The following is a 26,007-nucleotide window of genomic DNA, read 5'->3' on the forward strand; positions in this document are numbered from 1 at the left end:
ATTAGTTTTTATTCTATGAATTAGCCAGTTTAAAATTTGTAATTTGTGTGCCATTAGTATAAAAGCCCATTTTGTAAGTAGGTTGGTTACAAACTAGAAATAGTACGTTCTAGAAGAGGGAAGAGAAGTTTAAAAAATGTTGATTTAAAAATATTTTCAGACGGTGTTGCAGTGCTGATATTCCACTACTTTTTCCCCATACTGCTGTCCTAGAAAGAAGATACCACCATGGCTACAGAAATTGGTTCTCCTCCTCGTTTTTTCCATATGCCAAGGTTCCAACACCAGGCACCTCGACAGCTATTTTATAAGCGACCTGATTTTGCACAACAGCAAGCGATGCAGCAGCTTACCTTTGATGGAAAAAGAATGAGAAAAGCGGTAAATCGAAAAACCATAGACTACAATCCATCTGTAATTAAATATTTGGAGGTAAGTCCAGTTAATGTGCTTCAGGTGGTCAAATTTCTGAGTGCAGGTTAATAAGTAAGCGTGTGGTTCTTGAATGAATAGCATTTTGAAATGAGGCCATTTGAGAAGGGCCTCAAAACAGTAGTATTTTTTTTTAAATGCATTTTATGGAAATAAAATTTATGTACAGTGAAATATCAAAACTAAAGTGACATGGGTCAATGCTTTTTTTTTTTTTTTTTTGCAGTGTTCTCTCCCCTCCCCTTCATCCCTAGCAACCAAAAAAGAAAGTTTCCCTCAATATATAAACCTTTCCTTGACCTTCTACAACAACGGACTAATACTATATTTGTCCTTCTGTCATTGACTTATTTCACTCAGCATAATGTCCTCCAAGTTCATTCATGTTATGCAGTGTTTTGCAGTTTCTTCATTATGCTTCATTGTTGCATAATATTCCATTGTGTGCACATACCATACTTGGTCATCCATTCTTCTGTTGATGAGCACCTGGGTGGTTTCTATCATTTTGCTGTTGTAAATAGTGCTGTGATGCACATGGCATGTATCTGTTCTTGTCCTGATCTCACCTCTCTAGGGTACTGCTGGGTAAAATGGTATCTCCAATTCCAGCTTTATAAGGAATCGCCATACTGCTTTTCGCAGTGATTGTAGCACTTCACAGTCCCACCAGCAGTGTGTGAGAGTCCCAATCTCTCTACATTCCTGCCGGCATTTGTTATTTTCTGTCTCATTGAACCTTGTCATCAGTGCTGGAGTGAGAGGATATCTTATTGTTGTTTTGAATTCCATCTCTCTGATGGCCAGTGATCATGAGCATCTCTTCATGTATTTGCTGACTGTCTGAATATCCTCCTTGGTGAAGTGTCTATTCATGTCTTCTGCCAGTTTTTCAATTGGATTGTTAAAACCTTTGCTGTGTTGAGGCAATGAAGTTTTCTGTAAATCTTAGCGATAAGTCCCTTGCCAAATATGTTATTATCTACAAGTATGAATTTGTTGCTGTCATTTTGTTATGTGTTTTTTTGTGGTGTTGATTTCCTTGTTCCATATAATTTTCTGTGCTGAGCTTGTTTTATTTATGAATCATGTTATCTCTTCCTTTATTGCTGTTGTTTTAGTATTGGCTACATATCTGTGCTGGTCCTCTTTTTTAGTTTGATGTGAAGGTTTATAAGTTCTCTTTGAGGTTATCCTGTGATTTATAGTTTTCTTCCCAAGTTTAGAACAGTCCATTCTATTTTATAGTTGTCTTGACTTCCCTAACATTTAGAAGTTCTGTAACTAAACAGTTTTTTCCCTCTTTTTGGTTTGTAGTTGTCCTCATTTGTCAATTGATGTTTCTGGTTCCCTGTTTACAATCTTGTAGGCTTATTTACTTTGGATACTTCCATAGCTGGGTTGGTGTCTGGGTTATGTAATCGTGTGTGTTAATGATCCGTTGTTGTTTACTGTTGTTGTTTCTCTGTCCAGAGGACTCCATTTAACATCTCTTATAAAGTTGGTCTGGTTTTAACAAATTCCCTTAATTTCTGCTCATCTGGAAATGTCCTATTTTCACCATCATATTTGAGGGACAGTTTTGCTGGGTATATAACTCTTAGGTGGAAATTTTTCTCTTTCAGGGTTTTATATATCCCATTGTCTTCTTGCCTGCATGGTTTCTGCCGAAAAATTTGAGCTTAGTCTTACTGGTTTCCCCTTGTAGGTAACTTTTGGTTTTTCCTGTTCTGCTTTCAGGATTCTTTCTCTGTCTTTGGTTTTGGTGAATTTGATGATGATGATATATATGTCTTGGTGATTTTCTTTTGGGTTTCTATCCTATTTGGGGTTCATTGGGACTTCTTGAGTGGATATATTCTTACCTTTTATCATATCAGAGAAACTCTCTTCCAACAAGTTTTCGACAATTTTTTCTCAGGTTTTATTTGTCTCTTTCTGTTCTGGAATTCCAATTACACATAGGTTATTCCTTCTGATGGTATCCCACGTGTACCTTAGGCTTTCTTCATTTGATTTTGATCTTTTTTCTGATTGATCTCTTTCCAAAGAAGTATTGATGTATTTGTGTTCAATGTCAATTTTGCTTTCATTGATCAGTTCTAATCCTTTGCCCATTCAATATGTTATCTATTTCTGAAAACTTATTATTAATTTTCTGGATTTCACTCTGTAGATTTTGTATCATTTCTAATTTTTCATTTATTTTGTCACTTTGTTCTTCTTTTGTCTTTTGAAATTGTTCTATGGTTTTCTCTGTGTTTTCCTCAATTTTGCCAGTGTTTTTTTCAGTTTGTCTCTCAATTCTTTGAAGGTACCTAAATATAATTCTTTTTAATTCCTTATCAGGGAGTTCCAATGCTATATCTTCCTCAGGGATGTGTTTTGGGTCTGTATCCTGGTCCCTTGTGTCTCTTGCTTTATCTAGCTTTTTTGTGTGGAGTGTGACGCTCTGTTGTCTCCGAGGCACTGTGATGTTTTTGTGTTTATATTTAATTGGTAATTGTATGTTTGAGTGACTTGCCCAAGCTTTTCGTTTTCTTTGTATGTTATCTATATAAGCAGGGTACTGTGCTCTTCTATTCACTAGTTGGCACCACTTATACATTCAACACCTGTCTTCTTTCTGGTTGTCAGCCTCCCGCATGTCCCTGCTGTGCTTGGCAAACGGAGCCTATTCTTAGGTCCCTGGAATCTGAATGAGAATGCTGTCACTTTAAAATCCCAAATGGTCACCACTTGTAAACATTCAAAATGGCCACGCCTTGGGTCACTTTAAATATCCAAAATGGCCACCGCTTGTAAACATTCAAAATGGATGCACGCTCTGGACAGCCAAAAAGCCACAGCTCAGGTTGTCTCCCTCCCCTACCAGCACAGTTATCCCTGAAGCCCTTGGCGATCAAGGCCGACTTTTTTTTTTTTTTTAAATTGTGTTTTGGGTGAAAATTTACAGAGCAAATTCACTTTCCATGCAGCAGTTCGCAGACATTGTCTCATGACATTGACTACAATTTACCCCAGTGCAGTAGCTCCCCTCCTACTTACTTCTGATAGTTAACCTCTTCTCTGTGTCCATCCCTCCATGCACTTCTGCCCCCTGAACTGTCTCCCTGTGCATAAACAGCCCCTCTTTCTCCCATGATTGTTCTCTCCAAGGAAAGTATCTGACTCAGGTAAATGTTCAACTCCTATGCCTGTCTTTTGTTTGTTGGGAAGCCACAGGTGAGAGTTCAATTCCAGACCTGAAGGGCAGCTAGGGGCCATAGTCTCAGGCGTTCCACCAGGCTGTATCAGACCAGCAAACCTGGTTCCCCCTGCTTTTATGTTTTTCGCAAATGATTCTGAGTTTTGTTCCACATTGTTCTCCTTCTCTATCCAGGATATCCTACATAGATCCCCCTCTGAGTGGTTGACATTGGTAGTCGGGCACTGCAAAAATGGCGAGGAGGCCACATGTTCTGACCTGCTGTAATCCCACAAGAGGAAGACAGAATTACCAGCAGTAACCCAAGGCCTATTCCTGCCAGGCCAGACATGCTGCCTCCCTCCAGCCCTTTCACCAACCGTTCCTCCCAAAGTACCCACCACCTCTCTCCTGGGTTCGATAGTTCACTGCAATGGCCACACAGAGCTCACAGATTATGGGGTTTATTTGCAAAGCACCACAGGCTACAATTCAAGTTCAGGAAAAATGCTCAGTCTCTCTCCCAGCCCACCGTCCCTCAGCCAACAGTCTCTCACAGTCTCTTTCCCAGCAGTGCTGGTCCCTTGGTGTCTCACTCAGCAATGCATGTCTCTTGCATCTCTTTCCCAGCAACTCGTGTCTCAGGAGCATGTGTCTCTTTCAGCAGCACTTCTTCCTCAACCAGCAGTCAGAGAGAGTGTTCTGCCTCTAGGAGGCCTCCTTTTGAGCCCGGCAGGGTGGTCAAACTAGCCAATCACAGCATCAGAACTCTTAAGCACCTGAGAGAGAGTGGGAACCTCCCAGAACATTGTATTGTGCCACGCCCAACAGAAATACTCCACATGGATAACATTTACAATCAGGAGCTCCTCAGTTGCTCATTCCACCACTGAGTTTACAATGACTTATGGGTAGAAAAGCCATACTAAGTAATTTACTACACTGCAGGCACCATGTAGTTCTTCTGGTTCATAGTTGTATAGGCTGTGGATCACATGGTATACCAGTCTCTAGGACTAATTCTTTCCATGAATCTTTGGTTTTCTTCCTTCTTCTTTGCTCTGGACTAGGAGAGACCCATCATTGCATCTAGATGGCTGTTTACAAGCTTTTAAGATCCCAGTCACTATTCACCTAAGAAGAGGTGGAACAATGTTTTGTGTAGTATGTTATACCAATTGAGCTCGATGTCCCCTGCAACTGTGGTCCTGAGCAGGGCTGATCTTTAGGTCAGTTCTCAGGTCCCAACACCACTTGGAAATATTCTGACTATTGGTCCCGTCAGAGTAGCTGATAATCTACTGCTCCGACTGTCTCCGTACTCACTGGTTTTGTTCAGGTTTTCCCACCAGTTGGCGCCTCATCCACTTCTGTATACTTGCTTTCAAAGCTCAGGGCTCCAGGATTATCTTCTGTATCTCTGTCAATTGGTTTCTCTTTTCTTTGTTGAATATGGTCTGTATAGCTTGTCTTCCTATTCCTCCATATTACTGGAAGTCATTTTTCTTTTTTTAGCTCTTTACATAAATCATCTCAAAATTAAGGTTATGTTAGACTGTAATTTAGCTAGGAGTTTTGATAAGGCACTTGACTGCTAACCAGAAGACTGGCGGTTCAAACCCACCAGCCACTCCTTGGAAGGAAGGTTGGACAATCTGCTTCTGTAATGATACTGCCTCGGAAACCCAAGGAGGGGTCGTTATGATTCTGCTCCGACTTGATGGCAAATAACAACAACAACAACAACAGCTGGAGTTAGCTGCATGTATACACAACCTCTTGTCAATTTAAAGGCATGACACCTCCCAGTGGGTGGCCACAAACTGATTCGTCCCCTCTTAGTAGGCATAGACCCTTCATTTGCATGGTCTGTAGACACTTCAAGGAGCTTTGGTGGTGCAGTAGTTAAAGCATTTGGCTGCTAACCAGAAGGTAAGCATTTCAAACTTACCAGTTGCTCTGTGCGAGACAGATGTGGCAATCAGCTTCCATAAAGATTTACAGACTTGGATACTCTATGGGGCAGTTAGTTCTACTCTGTCCTGTAGTCCCCATGAGTCAGAATCAACTTGATGGCAGTGGGTTTTGGGGTTTTTTTGGGTTATAGTCACTTCATTTGGAGCTCTGGTCGCGTAGTGCCTAAGGCATTTGACTGGTAAACAGAATGCTGGTGTTTCAAACCAACCAATCACTCCTCAGAAGGAGGACTGGGCAATTTGCTTCCGTAGAGATACTGCCTCATTGGGGTTGCTGTGAGTCAGAATTGACTTGACGGCAGTGTTTTGTTTTTTTTTTTTAAATTTTTTTTAAAGCACTTTATTTGCATAGTATATCGACCTAACGCTGCAAGGTGCATCCTAGTCACCCTTCAGTCTTCAGCCCAGGGCCAGATAAAAAGAATCAAACCTCAAGTTCCTTACAATTTACCCAGAAAATGTCAATCAGCCGGGATAAAAAGTAACAAATTTGACTCCTCAGGGTTTAGGGAGAAAAACTCAAATTGTTTTTCTAAAGAACCAAGGCAAAAGACCACATAAAGGAACACATTTCACCACAAGGCTTTTCTGGGTATTTTAGTTGGGAAGCTAAAGTAGGATAGAGAGTTTGTGAAAAATTAAGAAAATGAAGGGCAGAAGACCAATGAGGAATTGTTTTGTGCAGGGGATTTTGGAGGAATTGGAAATGATCTGTATTACCCCCATCCTGTTTGTTTTTATTTTAGGACATTGTGATACATCATCAGTGACAATGTGTTGGGGTCAACAGCATATTCGATGAGTGGGTGGGTGATAATGTGAGTAAAGAAAGGATAAATTCTAAGCAGTGTAACTAGGATATTATGGAGAATTTTTTTTTAATACTATTAACTGTATTTTAGAAAATAATCAACGTTCTTGCATCTGTTTTCTTCTCATTTAATATAACTTATATTTTGTTCTTTAAGTGGAATATAATTATATCTTATATTGGTAATTAATCTACTTACTTTTTTTTTTTTTTTAACAGAATAGAATATGGCAAAGAGACCAGAGAGATATGCGGGCAATTCAGCCTGATGCAGGGTATTATAATGATGTAAGTATAAGATATATCATACTAGCTTAATTAAACCTCTTTCTTAGGCACTTAAACCTAAAAATATATGACCTCAAATACAAATACAGAGTTATTTTTAATAATCAAAATAAAATATACACAAAGGAAATGATACTACACACCTGTTTAAACCATAGGTTGTAGCTTATCTCAATTTAAATATTCCTTTTATTCTAATTTTGGACAAACTATGAGTCTCAAAAGCAGTGCCCAACAAAACGATAAACTGTCTCAAAGTCTGTGTAATAATAAAGTTAATTTCAGATTTGGTTTGTGGTTTAATGTATTTAAATTTGTTAATTTTGAAAGATAATCAAGGAAATCTGATATTTAATCAGGTACTTGATTTTGGGAGCTCTGGTGGCATAGTGCTTAAGGCATTTTACTGCTGATCAGAATGTTAGTGGTCCAAACCTACCAGCCACTCCTTGGAAGGAAGGTTGAGCAATATACTTATGTAGTGATGCTGCCTCGGAAACTCCAGGAGGAGTTGCTAAGATTCGGAGACGTCTTGACGGCACATAATATCAACAATACCACCTTGATTTTGCTGTTTAGTAGTTTGTTGTTGTTGTTGTTATGTGCCGTCGAGTCAAGCCCGACTCATAGTGACCCCTCCTTGGGTTTCTGAGGCAGTATCATTACGGAAGTAGGATTGCCCAACCTTCCTTCCGAGGAGTGGCTGGTGGGTTTGAACCTCCAGCCGTCTGGTTAGCAGGCAAGTGTCTTAGCCACTATGCTACCAGAGCTCCCTGTTTAGTAATAACGGGTATTTAACTTTCTTGTATCTCAGTTTTTCTTCATTTTGTTAAATGTACACTAATTTCAGTCTACTACAGTAGTTTCTTGAAAGTCCTTTATAATCTTGATTTGTCTTTAAATGTGTAAATAATTCTCATGCCATGTCACTGGTGTTTTCTGTGTGTAATTAGCAGTTCTAAAAACCCACTTTTCTTTTTTTTTATAGCTGGTTCCACCTATAGGAATGTTGAATAATCCTATGAATGCAGTAACAACAAAATTTGTCAGAACATCAACTAACAAAGTGAAGTGTCCGGTATTTGTTGTTAGGGTAAGTAGTCTGTTGGTTATTTTATTATTATTTTTTAAATAATGTTAATCCTCAGGTAGTCTGCAATTGTATTTTATAGTGCAAACATTTAAAATGTGTATCTTTGACAAAATTCCATATTGATAATAATTTTTATTTTGATATGCTTAGTCATTTATACTCTGTACTCATATTTAAAACTGAAACACCAAACTCATTGCCATTGAGTCATTTCTGACTCATAGTGTCCCCCCTTTGGGTTTCTAAGGCAGTAAATCTTTACGGAAGCACATTGCCTAGTCTTTCTTCTATGGAGTCGTTTGAACCGCAGACCTTCTGGTTAGTAGTCAAATACCTTAGTCACTATGCCACCAGAGCTCCTCAGACTCACATTTAGTGCAGAATTAATTTTGATTTTTTTTTTCTTCTTACTGTTGTAATTTCTATAGTATTTTCTCTGAATTTAACCTTGAATAGGAGTAATTTTGTTATCTGTTATTTTGTGTTCTCAACTGTTCAGAAAGCATCATCTAAATCCCAAGGTGAATGAAAAGTTCTTAAATGTCACTGGTAAAGAAAATGCAAGGGAAGAGCAGAACACTTGTGGTAGACCTTAATTTTCAGCTCCATGAAGGCACATAGGCACTTAATACTTTTTTTTCTTAGATTGTGATTTGGGTGTAAAGTTTACAAAAAAACAAGTTGGTTTTCTACTCAGTAATTCCTGTACATTCTGTTTTGTGATGTTTATTTCAATCCACATACTGTAATAGGATCTTTCCCATTTCCTCCCTGTGCTCTCTCCTTCTCTTCATTTTTCCTTTCCATCTTCCTAGCTTTGTCTCTGGGCAAATGCTTTTTTCTTGATCTCATACGATTGATTGTTCTAATGAATGCATATCCTTCTAATATTACTGTTCACTTTTTAGGCCTGTCTGTTGTTTGGCTGGCAATTGAGTCATGGGAGTTAAGTTCATTTTCTAAATTAAATGATATCTAAGGGCCATAGTCTCAGCGATTTCATCAGTCTTCATCAGCCAGTACCCCTGGTCTTTTTGATGATTTTGAGTTTTGTTTCTACTTTATCTGGTAACTCTCATTGTGATCCCTTTCTGAGCAGTCAGCAGCAGTAGCCATGCACCATCTACTTCTTTTGGTCTCAGGGTTATAGAGGCTGGGGTTCATGTGCTCCTTTAGTTCTTTGGCCTAACTGTTTTCCTGTGTGTTTGATTTTCTTCACTTTTCTTTGCTCTGGGTGGGGAAAGATCAATAGTTGCAACTTAGATGGCCTCTCACAAGCGTTTAAGGTCCCAGTCACTTTTCACCCATAGCGAAGGTGTCACCAAGAGCAAGGATGTTTTTTTGAAGATTAAAGTGCGCCTAACCCAAGTCATGCTGTTATCAGTCACCTCATATGCATGTGAAAGCTTGGCAGTGAGTAAGGAACACCGAAGAAGAGTTGATGCTTTTAAGTTGTAGTGTTGGCAGAGAATACTGAAGTACCATGGACTGCCAGAAAAACTAACAAATCTGTCCTGGAAGATGTCCAAGGAGCAGCTGGGGAATGCTCCTTGGAATTGAGAATGGCCAGATTTTTTCTCACCTACTTTGGTCATGTTGTCAGAAGGTACCATTCCCTGGAGAGGGTATCATGCTTGGTAAAGTGGAAGGTGAGCAGAAAAGGGGAAGGCCCCCAACAAGATGGATTGACACAGCAGCTATAATGGTGGATTCAGGTATAGCAAGGATTGCGAGGCTGGTGCAGGACTGGGCAGTGTTTCGTTCTGTTTTATGTAACATCAGCATGAGTCAGAGCTGACTTGATGGCACCTAACAACAACACAACAACACTATTAACCAAAGTAGGCTATATATAGTACATTGTCTTTGTGGACTGTGTTATGCTAGTTGACCTTAGTGTTGTCCGAAACTGTGGACTTGAACCTCTGTACCTAGCGACTTGTTCCCTCAAGATGTTTGGCATGACTAAGACATTTTCATAATGAATGGTACATTCATAGATATATTTGTCACATATGTAAATATATAGGGAGAGACAGCCTCGATCAAACTTACATATTCACGGGTGTAGTCAGATTCACCTTCCCACTCCTGTTCAGATTGAGTGTCTGTGAATCCATCCATAAATTGTTATTACTATTATTGCAGAATTAGGCATGTAATAATATTCACCCTTGTTACCTTTAACACTTATGTTCCTCCCTGTGTCTTCCAGTGCCTTGATCATTTTGTGCTGACCTCCCCCTTACTGTGTATTTGCTTTTCCTTTCACCCAATACTTGTCTACCCTCTAGTTGGTGATTATCCCTCCTTTCCCATCCCATCCGTGGTAACCTTCAAAGAACATTTCTTTGTGTAAACTTTTCTTAACTTTTGACAGTAGTAGTTTCCTAAGTAATTGTCCTTTTGTAATTGACTAATTACACTCATTAATTCACTAATATTCTCTAGATTCATCCATGTTATGAAGTGTTTTTCAGGTTCATTATTATTCTTTAATGTTGCATATTATTCCATTGTGTGTGTCTACCATAGTTTCTTTATCCATTAATCTGTTGATAGGCACTTAGGTTGTTTCCATATTTTGCTAGTGTGAATAATGCTGCGATGAACATGGATGTGCATGTGTCAGTTCATGTCATAGCTCTTATTTCTCTAGAATACATACCTGCTAATGGGATTGCTGGATCATACGGTATCTCTCTTTCCAACTTCCTAAGGAAGAATCAGGGAAGAATAAGGGAGCTCTGGTAGCGTAGTGCCTAAGGCACTTGACTGCTAACCAGAAGGCTGGTGGTTCAAACCCCAGCCACTCCTTGGAAGGAAGGTTGGGCAATCTACTTCTGTAGTGATACCGCCTCAGAAATCCAAGGAGGGCTGCTATGAGTCGGGTTTGCCTTGATGGATGTATCAAAAACAACAACAATTAATGCTAGAGTGAGATGATGTCTTGTTCTTGTTTTGATTTGCATCTTTCTGATGGCTAATGATCTCAAGCATTTTTTCATGTATTTGTTAGCTTCCTAAATGTCTTCTTTGGTGAAATGTCTGTTAATGTCTATTTTGTTGTTGTTATTAAGGTTGGGCAATCTACTTCCGTAGTGATACTGCCTTGGAAATTCAAGGAGGGGTTGCTATGAGTCGGGTCCAACTTGGCGGCATATAACAGCAACAAAAACATTGAGAATACACACAGCAGTTCAACAGTTTCTACATGTGTAGTTCAGTGGCATTGATTACATTCTTCAAGTTGTGCAACCGTTCTCACTCTTTTGTTCTAATTTCTTCCTTCCCCATTAACATGCACTCATTTCCTCCTAAGTCCCTTATTAAATCTTTTCAGTTGCTTTTATCATTGTGATCCCAGATAGGTAATACTTAGGAGAGCATAATGCACAAGGTAGACATTTTTGACTAGTTAAACTAAACTTTTGTTAGATATTAAGATTTCAAGGGTTTTTTTTTTTTTTTTTTAATTGTGATTCGGGTGAAGTTTACATAGCAAATTCATTTTCCATATAGCAGCTCACATACATTTTGTCTCATGACATTGAAATTTCCCACAATGCATTAGCTCACCCTCCCACTTCCTCCCATAGTTACCTCTTCCCTGTGTCCTTGCCTCCATACAATCCTGCCCCCTGAGCTGTGTCTTTCTGCATACACACCCCTTCTATTCTTCCATGATTGTTCTCTCCAAGGAGTGTATCTACATAATGGAAATGCTCAGCTCATGTTGTTGTTATGTGCCATGGAGTTGGACCCCACTCATCTGAGGCATATGCCTGTCTTTTGTTTGCCCCCCCCCCCCCAATGATTTAGAGTTTTTTTCCACATTGTTCTTTCAAGGGATATTTTTGTTTTAAGGTTTAAAGATTTTCTCAGTGCAGTAATATAGGGGTTCACGCAGCCTGTATAGAAAGTCTTTAGTCCATGAGAATTTGTAATTGTCTTCTCCATTTCCTCCCTTTTGATCAGGATTGTTTTGTAATTTTTTCTTTTTTTAAAAATTGTGATTGGGTGAAAATTTACAGAGCAAATTCACTTTCTGTATAGCAGTTCACATACACTTTGTCTCACGGTATTGACTACAATTTATCCAAATGCAACAGCTCCCCTCCCTCTTCCTCCATATAGTTACCTCTTCCCTGTGTCCATCCCTCTATGCACTCCTGCCGCCTTGAGCTGTCTCCTTGTGCATAAACAGGTCTTCTTTCTCCCATGATTGTCCTTTCCAAGGAGTGTATCCACCTCAGGTAAATGTTCAACTCATATGCCTGTGGTTTGTTTGGCTGGAAACCACAGGTTCAATTCCAGACCTGAAAGGCAGCTAGGGGCCGAAGCCTCAGTGGTTCCACCAGGCTCTATCAGACCAGCAAACCTTCCCCCCCCCCCTTTTTTTTTATTCCCCCAAATGGTTTTGAGTTTTGTTCCTTATCGTTCTCCCTCTCTATCCACGATCTCCTATATAGATCCCCCTCCGAGTGGTTCACTGTGGTAGCCGGGCACCATCTACTTCTTCTGGTATAAGCTGAGGATCGCATGATGTACCAGTCGCGAGGACTAATTGTTTCCATGAATCTTTGGTTTTCTTCATTTTTCTTTGCTCTGGATGAGGAGAGACCCATTGTTGCTTTTAGATGGGTGCTTGTAAGCTTTTAAGATCCCTGTTGCTACTTGCCAGAGTAGGAGGTAGAACAATGTTTTGTGTAGTGTGTTATGTCATCTGAGCTTGACGTCCCTGCGACTGTTGTCCAGAGCCCAAATACGATATTTCTGATGGAAGTGTTCAGTAATGGTAGCTCTACAACATCTAGTTGTTCCGGTCTCATGACAAAGGACCAATTAGGCACATAATCCATTTCTTCCTCCTGTTCCTGACTCTCCTTGCTCTGTTGCTCCAGGCAAATAAAAACCTATTGTTGTGCCTTGGATGACCACTAGCAAGCTTGTGTGAGACCAGAGGAACTATGCAAGGAACTAGGCAGTAGAACAGAGGCATTAACATATTATAGGCTAATTAACTGGTATGTCCCTTGAAACTATGACCATAAACCTCCAAACTAAGCAACCAAATCCTATTAGGTGGAATAAAATAAATAATTTCTGTATTTTAAAATAAATGCTATATTCACACAATTCAAAATATAGCAAAGTTAAGGAGCTTGTAATGAAAAGTCTTCCTATCTCTGTCTCCCATACATCAAGTTAATATCTGTATAGATAATCAGTATAATCATTTCCCTTATGTTTTAATTATTTTGTTTGCTTAGTCAAGAATGCATTTGTTGATTAGTAGATGTAGCTGAAATTCAGAGTATAGGATACTTAATAGACGATGTTGAGCAAATAAGAATTGGGGCAAAAAAAAGTGAGGTAGAGGAATGACCGTCATGTCAAATTTTAGTGGCAATTGACCAGAATAAGCAGGTCTTCTCTTAGTAGAAAGACATGGTATACAACAGAGAGAACTGAGAGACAATATGGAAAAAACACTAGCTTGTGCATCGTGGCAATTCTTGACCAGTTTTAGTCCTCCTAATGGCTTCAGAGGCGTACATCAGTAGAGGCACTGGAAAAAATACTTATTTCAGTGGATTTTGTGTGAATAGAGCCTACCAGTATGTAGTATAATTTTCTTTATTTGGGAATTTGGTGAAATGATTGTTAAGTACTGCTAATTTTGATACCCTCTGAGCATAACACAGAAAACCTTTTTGAAACAATTAAAATCTGAGCATTTCGTTATGTGTCTTGCTAGGCAGAATCTCATTTGGAGATCAAGTGTAAGTTCTTAGAAGAAAATTACAGACAGTCAAAGTTTCAGTGTATTAAGAAAAGAGTACTATGGGCCTTGAGTCTACTGTTTGGTTGCTTGTAATATTGACTAGTTTTGGATTTGTTTTATTTGTCTGTTGTTGTTATAACAGAAATACGACAAGTGGATAGCTTTAACAAATAGAAATTATCTCCCAGTTTGTTGTTGTTGTTGTTGTTATTTGCCGTCGAGTCAGACCCAACTCATAGCAACCCCTCCTTTGGTTGCTGAGTTTAGCAGGTTAGAAATCAGAATTCAGGGTGCCAGCTCTGGGGAAGGTTTTATTTCTCTGTCACCTTTAGGTGAATGTCCTAGTTTCTTTTAACCATTTGATTTTTTTTTTTTCTGGAGATCTCCATATGTCCTGGCATCAGCCTTTCCCTGGGTCTAGGAGGTTCTCAGCACAGGGACCCCCCCGGTCCAAAGGACATGCTACCCTTCCCACTGTTTTTTCTTTGTGGTACTCAGGTCCCTCCTTGTCTGCTCCTGTCTTTCTCTCTGCTTTTATCTGTTGTAAGATAATATATGATGCAGACCACATCCTAGGGAGATTCTTACATAGGATCAGGGCTATAACTTGATTAAGGGTGTTACATCTCACCCTAATACCCTTATAACTGATTGGCTGATTACATCATTACATAACTACCAAATTACATCATTACATGACCTCTTAAGAACCATGGTCTAACTAAATTGACATATATTTTTGGTGGATACAGTTCAATCCATGACAGTATCCATAGCAAATTACAGAAACTAGGAAATTAGGAGGCTTATATTCATGGTAATCACAATGATAATCTTCATGTAAGCTATGAAATGCTAAATTGTCACACATATTTATGTAATTTACCAAATAGCCCTCATTGTAAGTATATCATCCTGTTGTTCCTATTTGTTCTGGTTACCTAGAGCTGCTATGACAAGAATATACCACAAATGGGAAGGCCTTAACAAACAGGAGTTTGTTCTCTTACAGTTTGGAGGCTTTAAGTCCTAGTTCAAAGTGCCAGGCTCTAGGGCTGTGTGAAAGCTCCTGGACCTTGGGCTTCAGCTCCTGACCTACTGAAGCCAGAGGCATCTCTTCACTCAGGCAGCTACTGGGTGCTGAGGCTGACAAGCAAAAAGACACAGTCCCGATGTTACCAAACCAAAACAGCAGGCTATTAATTCAAGTCCACTGAAAGTCCCAAGGTCCATAGAGCATGGCAGGCTGCTGAACAAGATATGGCTATATATAGGGTTAAAGCATGCCATAAGCTAGAGACCATTCCCAAAGCTGTTTCTTATATATGGGAAGCAGACCACATACCCAAAGGTAGCTATCAGCTGCTCACAGTAGATTCCACCCTGAAGTTGATTACTAGTCTCATCATGGGGAATATTACATTCAGCTGCCCGGTCACTCAACCAGGCCTAACCAAGTTGACACACAAATTTAACCACCACACTATTGTAGTTTGAATGGTGAATTTTTTTGTTTTGGAAAATAGAATTGTTACGTTGACATTTTTTGTATTTTCATCTTCTAAGGAAAATCATAGAAATGTCAAAATAAAACAAAAACCACTTTTTTGATTGACACGGACATATGTCATACATTCCTTTGGTATGAAAATTATCGGATTAAGCAGTGTTATAGTATTAATCATGGCACTCCTGTAATAAGTTTTCTGTGAGTAGATTAGCATAACATTTTTTGCTGCTTAATAATGTGAATGGAGGAGAGGCTTAACATTTCTATCTATCTATCTATCTATTTATTTATTTATTTTATTATTTATTTATGGTATAGTTAGTTGGTAGAAAACATTTGTTGGCCTTGTTGTCTTTAGCTGGTTCTTAAACACCATTTTTTTCAAAAAACACTTAACTTTTCTGTCTGCATTAGTTTGCTAGTAGTTGTTAGAAACCTAATCTTTCATTCAGTTTTGGAGATTTTCTGGTAATTATGATAGTTTACCATGTATCCTGGGTCCCTGAGAGGTGCCAGTGTTGAACACTTGGCTGCTGTTTTGGTTATCTAGTGCTGCTCTAATAGAAAATATCACAAATGTAGATGTTTTGAACAAACAGGGATTTATTCTCTTATAGTTTAGGAGGCTAGAAGTCTGAGTTCAGAGTATCAGCTCTAGGGACTGGGTGAAAGCCCCTCGACCTTGGGTTTCAGCTCTGCCTCCTGCTCCTGGCCCACTGAAGCTAGGGGCTTCTTTTAACTCGGGAAGCTTTTGACTGCTGAGGCTGATAAACCCAAGGTCTACAAATACAGTTACAGAATCCCAAGAGTACCAAACAATACAGCAGGGCACTCTTTCAAGTCCAGAGACAGTCCCAGGATTGGTAGAAAACATGGCAGGCTGCTGAATGAAGAGTTGGATACATGCATGGTCCAAGCATGCCAAAAATCTGTAGAGACCTTTCTCAAAACTTCTCCTTGTTTACTAGAAGCAGACCACATCCTTAAAGGAGCTACTCAGCTGCTCCAGTAGATTTCCACCCTGGAGTTGATTACCAGTGTCATCATGGGGAATCACTACAATAAGCTGCCCAGTCACTCAAAACCAAGCCCAGTCAAGTTAATACATAACCTTGACTACCACAGCTACTAACTGAAATGTTGGCAAGGTGTCGTGATCTCCTTCAGAAAGATGACACCTATTTGAAACCATAAGTGCACTTCTTATCTGAAACACATGGAATTGCCATTAGTTGAAATGGACTCACAGGCAGCTGTTTGTTTTTTCCCACAATGCAAAAACAACCTTGAATCCTAGGAAAATTGAGGTCTTTGCGTATTTGTTTTGAAATGCTCATTAGTATGCATATGAGTGTGTAGCTTAACTAGGTACTCTTAAATGTGTTTTTTATTCTTAATTTAGTTACTGCACTAAAGTGGTAGACTTTTCCCTGCTATGTGTTAATAAAAGTTCTTTTCTGACCAAGTAATTGCTCATTAATATGAGCTACACTAAACGAAAAGCTAGTGTCTCCTACTTAGTGTCAATTATTGGATACTTGAGAAGAAAAGACTTTGAATTTTTAAAAATTAGTTTAGTTTGAAGATTTATCACCTTTTATAACCTGTCTTCTTTTCTCTCCTAGTGGACTCCAGAAGGAAGGCGCTTGGTAACCGGAGCTTCTAGTGGAGAGTTCACCTTATGGAATGGACTCACTTTCAATTTTGAAACAATATTACAGGTAATAATAATCATCATATCATCCCATGGCACTCTAAAGTACTTGATATATATTTACTTTATTTACATTGTTAAACTTATTATTGGACAGATCATTGCTTTGAGTTAATTTATGCTCCTGTAAGGCTTGGATCACATACCCTTTGAAGCTATACCTTATACATAATTTTTGTTTTCATAGGCTCACGATAGCCCAGTGAGGGCCATGACTTGGTCACATAATGACATGTGGATGTTGACAGCAGACCATGGAGGATATGTAAAATATTGGCAGTCGAACATGAACAACGTCAAGATGTTCCAGGCACATAAGGAGGCGATTAGAGAGGCCAGGTTTATACACAATATACCATTTTCTGTAGTCCCTATTGTCATGGTTAAACTATTTTCTAAGTGTATTCTGGGTGCAGAATTGCATGGGCTCTGTGAGATTCTGGTAATCTTTCTGCACTCTATAAACACAATATTTTTCTTTGTTTTCACACATTCACCATTTTGTTGGTACCTTTCTGAAGTAGTGTGGTCCCTATATCTGCCTTTGCAATATATTAGAGATGTATTGTCTGCCGCATTTTGCACTGGTTTTCTCTTTTCGTTTATGGTTAATAATGTGTATACTTTATTCCTTTTTATTATCTACTGTGTAAGACAAGAATATTTCATTCCAAATAAAGAATTCAGTCTTTAATTACATAACTGAATAAAATCTAAAGTCTACAGAATACACCTTCAGAGTTCACACAAAATACAAGCAAAAGAGGGCTTAAATGAAGAACTGGTTGGCTTGATTATGCCACAACTTCAAAAGAAAAGTATAGTAGGTCTAAAATCCCTCACTCATAACTGTCTGGATGTGGCAAACATTAATGGATTAATCATGGGTTCTTCAAGTTTTGAAGCTGTAAGCAATGCATTCATTGTCAAGAAGACTCTAGGACTTTTCTTCTGATTCACTGTTCATAACATCAGTTATGCAAATGTACAATAAGTGGAGTTGAAAAGATTTTCAGTGAGTTGTATATTTTTACATATCAATGAGATATGTAAAATAAAACCGAAAAAAAAAAAAAAAAGTTTCAAAAACAAGCCTGAAGAAATGCTGCAGCCTCAGAATAAAGCTAAGCAGCATTCTTTAAGGTTGTGGTGCCATACATATGTGGGAGGAGGTTGCCATCTTTATAGAAACATCATCACTGTAGTCATTTTTTTCTGCTTTCAGAATCTTAACAAAATTGTTGAATAAACATACTTCTGTTTTATAGGCTTTGCCTATACATTGAGCTTCCACAGCTGGTCCTTTCTTAGTCATTGGATTCAGAAGTTCAAGGGAGTTCTTAGAACTGAGAAACTTGATGATCTTTCACAACAGGGAGGAGAAAATGCCTCCCTCCTTTGCAGCAAGTTCTTTGGCTTTAAACACATGTCTGAACATTCCTATCTTATGTGGAGCAACATTCATGGATAGCTTGCCAGGAAGAAGATGTGAAAGTTTTCCACAGATCTTTTAAATAAATGAGAAATAACATATGTAGGAATATTCAGTAACCAGTCCTTTAGTAGCCGACTTGCATTTTTTCCAGTTTATCATTTCATATAGTATCTAAGCAGAAAGTGATGTGAAATTTTGAGCAATATTCTTATGATTCAAAAACTGTTTATAGATGTTGCAGAAATAGAATTTATGTAGCTTTAATACTTGCACTAGCATTAAACACCATTTTTTTGTTCTGCTGGTATGACAGGAGAAATATTATACTGTGGGGAGTGTAGGTTGCGTTAGTACTGAAAATAACACTGGTAAAGTTCTCTGAATGTTGATGATGGAAAACTAAGAATAAGAAACAACTAGCCTGTTATTCTTTTCATGAGATACATGTTAGCTGACACCATTTCTCTTTAAAGGGCTTTCTCACAAGTGAATACTTCCCCTCCCATGTATAATGCAGCACAGTGTTTTATTTTTCCCTGTCTGAGAAGCACAGATAATCCGTTAAATGCTGACTTCTTTCCCCCCTGCTGTGTGTCTTCATGTAACAGTTTCTCACCCACGGATAATAAATTTGCTACATGCTCTGATGACGGCACTGTTAGAATCTGGGACTTTCTTCGTTGCCATGAGGAAAGAATTCTTCGAGGTATGTGTACTAACAGTAGTGATTGGAATATGTAAATAGGGAAGGCATTTGTGGTTAAATCATCACAGTACCACGGTGCTAGCTTATTTTTCTGTTCAGGTGTTTTCTATCTACACCATCTCTGTCCGACTCTTTAAACAAAACCAAACTCTTTCTGATCTACAGTCATTTTCTAGATAGTTTTTCACTACCAATATTACTTTAGAATTCTTTCAGCTATAAATTAAATGCAGGTGTCCTTTCCATATTGGACCTTCCTTCCCCAGATTCTTGCTTCTCTGTATCCATCTTTTAGGGCTGTATTCTTTTTCTGTTTTATGTCCAGAATGCTTTTCCCCAGTATAAACTAAAATTCACTGCTCTTGAGTCGGATTTGACTCATAGCAACCCCTTCTTGGGTTTTTGAGGTGGTATCACTACAGACGTAGATTGTGCCCAGTCTTCCTTCTGAGGAGTGGCTGGTGGGTTTGAACTGCCAGCCTTCGGGTTAGCAGTCAAATACCTTGTGTACTACAGCACCAGAGCTCCCTTCCCCAGTGTAAACCAAACCAAACCCACTGCCATCTAGTAGATTCTGACTCATAATGACCCCTCTTCGGGTTTCCTTGGGTTTTGCTATGGAAGTAGATTGCCCAACATTCCTTCCAAGGAGTGGCTATTGGGTTTAAACTGCCAGCCTTCTGGTTAGCAGTCAAATGCCTTAGGCACTGCACTACCAGAGCTCCCTTCCCCAGTATACTGAGACAATAATTTTATTTAAATAGTTCACATTCTCTTGGCAGACCTTGTATAATATGAAATAACTAACAAAATAGAGTTGTTAGTAACCACATTTCTTAATAATTGCTGTTTATGAAAGCAGTTGGTCTTTCAGTATAACATATTTGTATCACACAGTCAACTTTTTACTAAATTTGGGATGGATTGCTTATTTACTTTTATTGATTTCATCATTACAAATTAGCTTTTGTATATTGCCCCATGCTACTAAAGAAATCCGTATTTTTACATGAATTAGCTTATTACACTTTATAAAGTGAGAAATTGAAAGATTATAAGTATAACACTATTTATATAAATTCCTGGAATTAATTGTATGTTTTACATATGCAATAAAAGAGCAACACAAAAACATTTATGCTTCTAACTAAATCCCATTAGTTTATTATTAATTAGGAAAGCTGTTTTCTTAAATCCATTTCACTCCATACTCTTGATTTCAGTATGCTACAAAAGTAAAATCTTCATCTGACACAAAATGCAGAACGGCACAGTGGGTGCTGCAGATATTGAGTGTCACGAAATTATTATTCATTAATTTTCTTTTTTCTTTCTAAGAGGTAGTAGAGTTATTTGTCTTGGTTTAATTCTATAATCTTTTCAACTTTTTTCAGGTTTATTTACAACACATAATGTTGATACTTAATAGGCAAAAAGAGAGGCTCTTGTAGTATTTAATTCACATTTCAAGCCGGTGTCTTTGATCACATTTGCTTAAATATTTCTGGGTTCGTATGGATTTCAATTTCATCCACAATATTTTAATTACCATAGTAATTTAATTACCATAAGGATATAGCTATGTAGAGGGTGTGTACTCGCTATGAAGGTCATTGTAGTATATTATGTACTCTAGAGCTAGGAGGAATCTTGAAATCATGGTCAGTTTATGGATGAGCATGATGACCCAAAAGACTTAAGTGACAAGGTAAAAGAAGTTCAGAGGCAAGAGTAGGAGTCCTTTGACTCGCAGCCTAATGCCACACTTATCTTCTATCTTTTCTCTCTATTACTAGAAATCTTAATTGTTTAACATAAATAAGATAAAGAACTTTTTCTGTGCTTTAAACATTCTTAGAAATGTAGATGAAACAAAAATTAAAAGTAATACTAAGATAACAGGTTATTTTATTTTTATGGTGGGTTTAAATAACTGTATAACCTAGTATAAAGCCACTATATATCTTAGATTAAGAAAAAGAAAACCTGCTCTATGAAAATATTTTTCAATCTCAAGTTCCAATGAAGTGCTCTTGAGTTTTGATCATCAAATCATTTTTAAATAATGCTTAAGAACCTTTCTTGTGAAATTTAAACTTTTTTTTTTTTCTTAAACCACATGTAATGTTGATATGGATCTCTGGTGGCATTTGACTACTAACCAGAAGGTTGGTGGTTCAAATACACCAGCCACTCTATGGAAGGAAGACTGAGCAATCTACCTCCATGGTGATACCGCCTCAGAAACCCAAAGGGGGTCACTATTAGTTAGAATCAACTCCATGGCAGTGAGTTTGGTTTTTTTTTTGAATGTTGATACTTTATAGTCAAGAAGATAAAGTCTCTTAAGATGTTTAATCCATGCATTAAGCCATTCTTTTTGCTTACATTTGCTTAATGAGATATCAATTAGTAGTTAAATAGTTTCAGATTTAAATCCAGGTGAAGTTGGATCAAGTTAAGTGAATGCTGAATCATTCATGTTCTTACTGTAACTTAGAACATATACCAATATCATATCTATGTTAATTAGATGAGAGTTGAATTTTATATTTAGTGGGGGTGCTTTTTATTTTAAGTTTATAATATGGAAATTTTCAAACATGCACAAAAGAATCATGAACCTCTATGTACTGTCAGGGTTAACATTTTAGCTGTGTCTTTCCTTTTATTTTAAATAAATATTTACTTCAAACCAAACAAAACCCACTTCCATTGAGCTGATTCTGATTTAGCAATCCCCATTGGGTTTCCAAGGTGGTAAATCTTCACGGAAGTAAGTGCCATCTCCCTTCTGTGGAGTGGTTGGTGGGTTTGAACTGCAAATCTTCTGCTTAGCAGTCAAATGCCTTAGACACTTTTTTCTTTGTACCTCAATGAGTATATTGAACAAATATGAACATATTAAAATAAGTTAATTATACCACCCAAACAGTAGTTTTGATAGCAAAGTTTGGTATAGTAGAAGAGTGTGGCTATTTAGTAAGGTTGTTAGATTCTAAATATACATTTTCTGTCATTTCTCAGTTTTTTTTTTCCTCAGAATTTAAGAGGTGACTATTAAATAAAACAAAAAGCATTCTTAAAATTTTCTAATCCTCCATGTGGTGGGTTGGGGGTCAAGGGATTTTGGCTCTCTATTCTCTCAAGGAATAATGTGAAATTTTTATATAAAGTTTGAAATGAACTTAATTAATTTTGCTATTCGAAGAGAACAAATTGGGCCACAAAGTAAACAAATAGGGATTGGCTTTTCCAATTTCTAAAATTTCACTTCCCCTATATTAAGCAGTAACATTCACAGCTCACTTAGACTCTAACATCTGGTAAGTAAGTCACATATTCATACAGTGCTGGTAATGATGTGTATCAGGTCATCCTTTTTAGGATGCAGCTTTAAGAAAATCTGAGAACATTCTAATCAAAAGAGAGCTTTATGATTATGAATCCATGTCTTTATCAGGTACTTAATTCTTCTACATCATTCCAGAAAATCAGTTTTCTACCCACATTTTCAACTATATAGTTTTCATTACCTCGTGTGTTTTCCTTTTCCAGTTTTAGGCAGCTTAAATTTTCAAAAAGTTTTATTTCTTATATCAGAAATCTGCTTCTCTATGATTTGTCCTACCTTCTGGATCACCAAAAACTAAATCTGTACTGTCTTTTCCCATGGCAGTCCTCTAAGTATTTGGAGAGACACTTATGTCTTTTCAGCCTGGTCTTTCAGCTTTAAACATACAGGATACTTGTGCATGGCAGAAGCCATGATGCCATATTTTCAATTATAGAATTTATAGTTGCTTTCTGGTGTCCTTTTTGAGATTGTTCTTATAATTCTTTGAAAACATAAATGTTACATAAGAGATAAATACTGTTTTCTCCCCATTTTACAAATGAATAAACCAAGTTAAGTAAACCTGCCCAATGTCATGTAGTTTGTAAGAGAATTCATTTTCTGCAGAATTCATTTTCTGAACCACAGTGTTAACCTGCCTCTTTTATAATTTAGAACTAATGTCAGTGTGAATTTAACAAGGTATTTGTGAACTGTAATGACAGAGTCATGAAGTAGAGTCTTTTTGAGGTGTGTAGAATGTGGGTGGAGGGAACTAATTTAGGTATTAAGTTAATTTTAACATTTTTCTTCAAACTTTCCATATGGGTTATAGGTTTTAAATATGTGAGATATTTAACAACAAAAAAAAACAGTTAAATGTTCAGACTACAAATGGGTTATAAGTTGTATAAATAGAACATGAACTTAAGGAGTTAGATTTATTGTGGAGGTAAGGTATGTTTTTAGTTTTCATATACAGCACTGGTAGAGGGGATGTGAACTCCCTGAGTTCTTGTCACACAGCTTGAGGAAGAAGAATATTACCTTTGATAAGTCCCTGGATGACCCTTCCTGACTACATTTGACTTTTTTATTTTTTAATTCTAACATATGATTCTCACCAATTTAATTATTCCACTTACTGACAACTTCAGAAGTTTAAACATGGTAAGATAATGGATCATTTCTGCTTTGAAATGATACTATTAGTAATTGTTTTTTGGGATGAGTTAGAATAGCTGAGTTATACCAGTTTATAAGAACATAGCTGTTTTTGATTATGTGATGAGTGTTTATGCAATTCTGTGTTAACTGTTCATTCTTTAAGGCTCGATAAGAATGTATACTGAAACTATGCTACATACATAAATAGACACCATGTTTCCTCATCACCTTGGGTTGCTTTTCCAGTGATGGTGAAAGGTTTGCCCAGATCTGTCCATCATTCATTTATTAAATGTTTATATATTGAGCAACTCCACTGTATGCCAGGGATCTGGGTTGGTACTGGGAATATGGATTGTATGGTATACTGTTGGTGGCTCAGGCAGACCTATGAGATACACTTCTGCACATCTCTTCCCAGCTTCTGGTTTGGTGTCATCCATCATGTTGGTAGCTTGAAACTGGCTCTGGTAAGAGTAATTACACCACAGAAAACAGGATCATTACAAATCAGGGCTTGGTTTCTAATAAAAAGAAAAAAATCTCTTCATAAAGTGGTTCATTTGGTTCAGCAGTGTGTTTTTGAACTGTGTGATTAGTATATTTTTGACAAACGTGCAAAGTCTGAGTATTCCAGAAACTCCGCTGCTTTTAATTGGAAATAGTATTTGTTTTAAAAGTAAAATTGGCAAGCCATGTACTTTATGATAATTTGGTTTATACATTGTTTAACAAAACATTCCACAAAGTCTTGTATTGCCCCCCAAGACAAAACATGGAAACACCCAGCGTATGTTAAAGTAATCTCTAGCAGAGTAATACTTCCACTAACATAGAATGCTTTAATATTAAAAGGACATCTTATTTAATCATGCAGACATATGGGCCCATTAACATGAACATCTTTTTTTGAAATCTATCTTTAGATCCTTATTTTGAGGAAAAGTTTAAGTGAGTCTCTTTTCACTATTCTAAAAAACTAGATCATGTAGACTCAGTCATTTCATATATATATATATATATATATATATATATATACACACACATACATATAATATGAAATAAGACTATGCTGTAGTGTATTTATAAGAGAGAAAAACTTCTGAGGTATGTCATTTGAAATAATTAATGGTATAATGTCCTGAATATTTATTTTACATGTTATGTGCATATTTTTATAGAAATTAGTTTTGATTTTCATATTGGACTTTGTTCTTTCTCTATTCTTATTTAAAATATTGTACATAGTATGTAAAAAATGTTAACAATAAATCTGTGGATTTCTTAAATGACAGAGCTATATGCTGCTACTGTCATCTTTATGTTATAAGAAAGGTGAAAAACAATTTCCAGACACTTTTGTATGTAAAGATTCAATTTTTTTTATAGTGACAAATCCCTATGATTAATAATTTACACAGTTGATTTTGAGAGAAATCCATCACGTCTTTGCGTTTGTTAAATGTTCTACAGTTGTCTACTTTCGGCAGGCATTCTCTATAATTAATTGTTTAGACTACTGACCTTGTATTACATTAAACATAACACATTCAGCTGCTGCATGAGCTGTTTCAAAGTTAAAAGTTTTGAGCTTTGAAAAGGGCTTTAGTTGAATAAAAAATATGTATTTGACTTCCCAGTGTACATTTTTTAGCATGTAGACCCTTTAATATAATTAACATACAGTCTTGTCAAAAATAAAATTATAGTAAGTTGGCGATGAGGAAGGTAAAGTACCAAAACAAATAGTGTTTTTCATAGTTATTGTTGCCTTTCAATCAGTTTTTTATGATATACCAGAAAATAGTTTTAAAGTTTGATTTAAATCATATCTCAGGAATTTCTAAGGGGCACTTAAAGCAGCATGATGGGTCTTGCTTGTCTTTTAACTAAAACAAAATAAGAATTTCTATTTATAGGAAGCAATAGTAGTTTCTCCCTTCCTTCCTTCCTTCCTTCCTTCCTTCCTTCCTTCCTTCCTTCCTTCCTTCCTTCCTTCCTTCCCTCCTTCCCACCCTCCTTTCCATCTTTCTTTCTTCCCTCCCTCCTTCCTTCTCTCCTTCCTTCCTTCTTGCCTCCCTCCCTCCCTCCTTTCCCTCCTTCCTTCTTTCTTTCTTCTCACTTCCTTTCTGATTGTTTCACAAAATAGCCTTAATTTTTCAAATGCACTATTAACAAAGCCAAATCTACTAAGACCTCTTCCTGTCCCTCCAAATGTATTTTAATATAGTTCTTTTTGAGAGAATGGAGCTCGTTTTGAATACTGCTTTCTTAAGCATGGTTTTAGAATATCACATATTACTTGTACTAGCCCAGTGAATTGTATTTGCTTTAAGTTGCTGGTGTTTTTCAGCATGGCATTGGTCCCAAGGAAGGACCAGCAGAGATTGTGGCTGGTAGCGACTTAGAGCACACCGACGTAGTCTGCTTCTCTGTTGTAGCCCTTCTGTTACTAGTGCACAGCCTCTTGTTGGTAATTTTGAAATAGGAGAAGAGTAGATACATGTAGAGATCTAGTTTATGATACATAGCTACGAAAGTTCCTAAGTTTCTGCTGTTTTTC

General features: G+C 37.3%; 1 protein-coding gene across 1 annotated transcript in view; it reads left to right on the forward strand.

Annotated features, from left to right (window-relative positions):
• The first annotated feature begins 228 nt into the window (after positions 1–228).
• WDR33 (WD repeat domain 33) overlaps positions 229–26,007 on the forward strand; it is a 106,715-nt gene continuing 80,936 nt past the window's right edge. The window contains exons 1-6 of the mRNA XM_007957846.1: positions 229–432; positions 6,626–6,694; positions 7,683–7,787; positions 16,711–16,806; positions 16,987–17,138; positions 18,843–18,940. Of these exons, the coding sequence (XP_007956037.1) occupies positions 229–432; positions 6,626–6,694; positions 7,683–7,787; positions 16,711–16,806; positions 16,987–17,138; positions 18,843–18,940 (724 nt within the window). The remainder of the gene's footprint in view (positions 433–6,625; positions 6,695–7,682; positions 7,788–16,710; positions 16,807–16,986; positions 17,139–18,842; positions 18,941–26,007) is intronic.

The sequence above is a fragment of the Orycteropus afer genome, unplaced genomic scaffold (assembly GCF_000298275.1).
Source record: "Orycteropus afer afer isolate SDZICR_OR568_19922 unplaced genomic scaffold, OryAfe1.0 scaffold00809, whole genome shotgun sequence".
NCBI lineage: Eukaryota > Metazoa > Chordata > Mammalia > Tubulidentata > Orycteropodidae > Orycteropus > Orycteropus afer.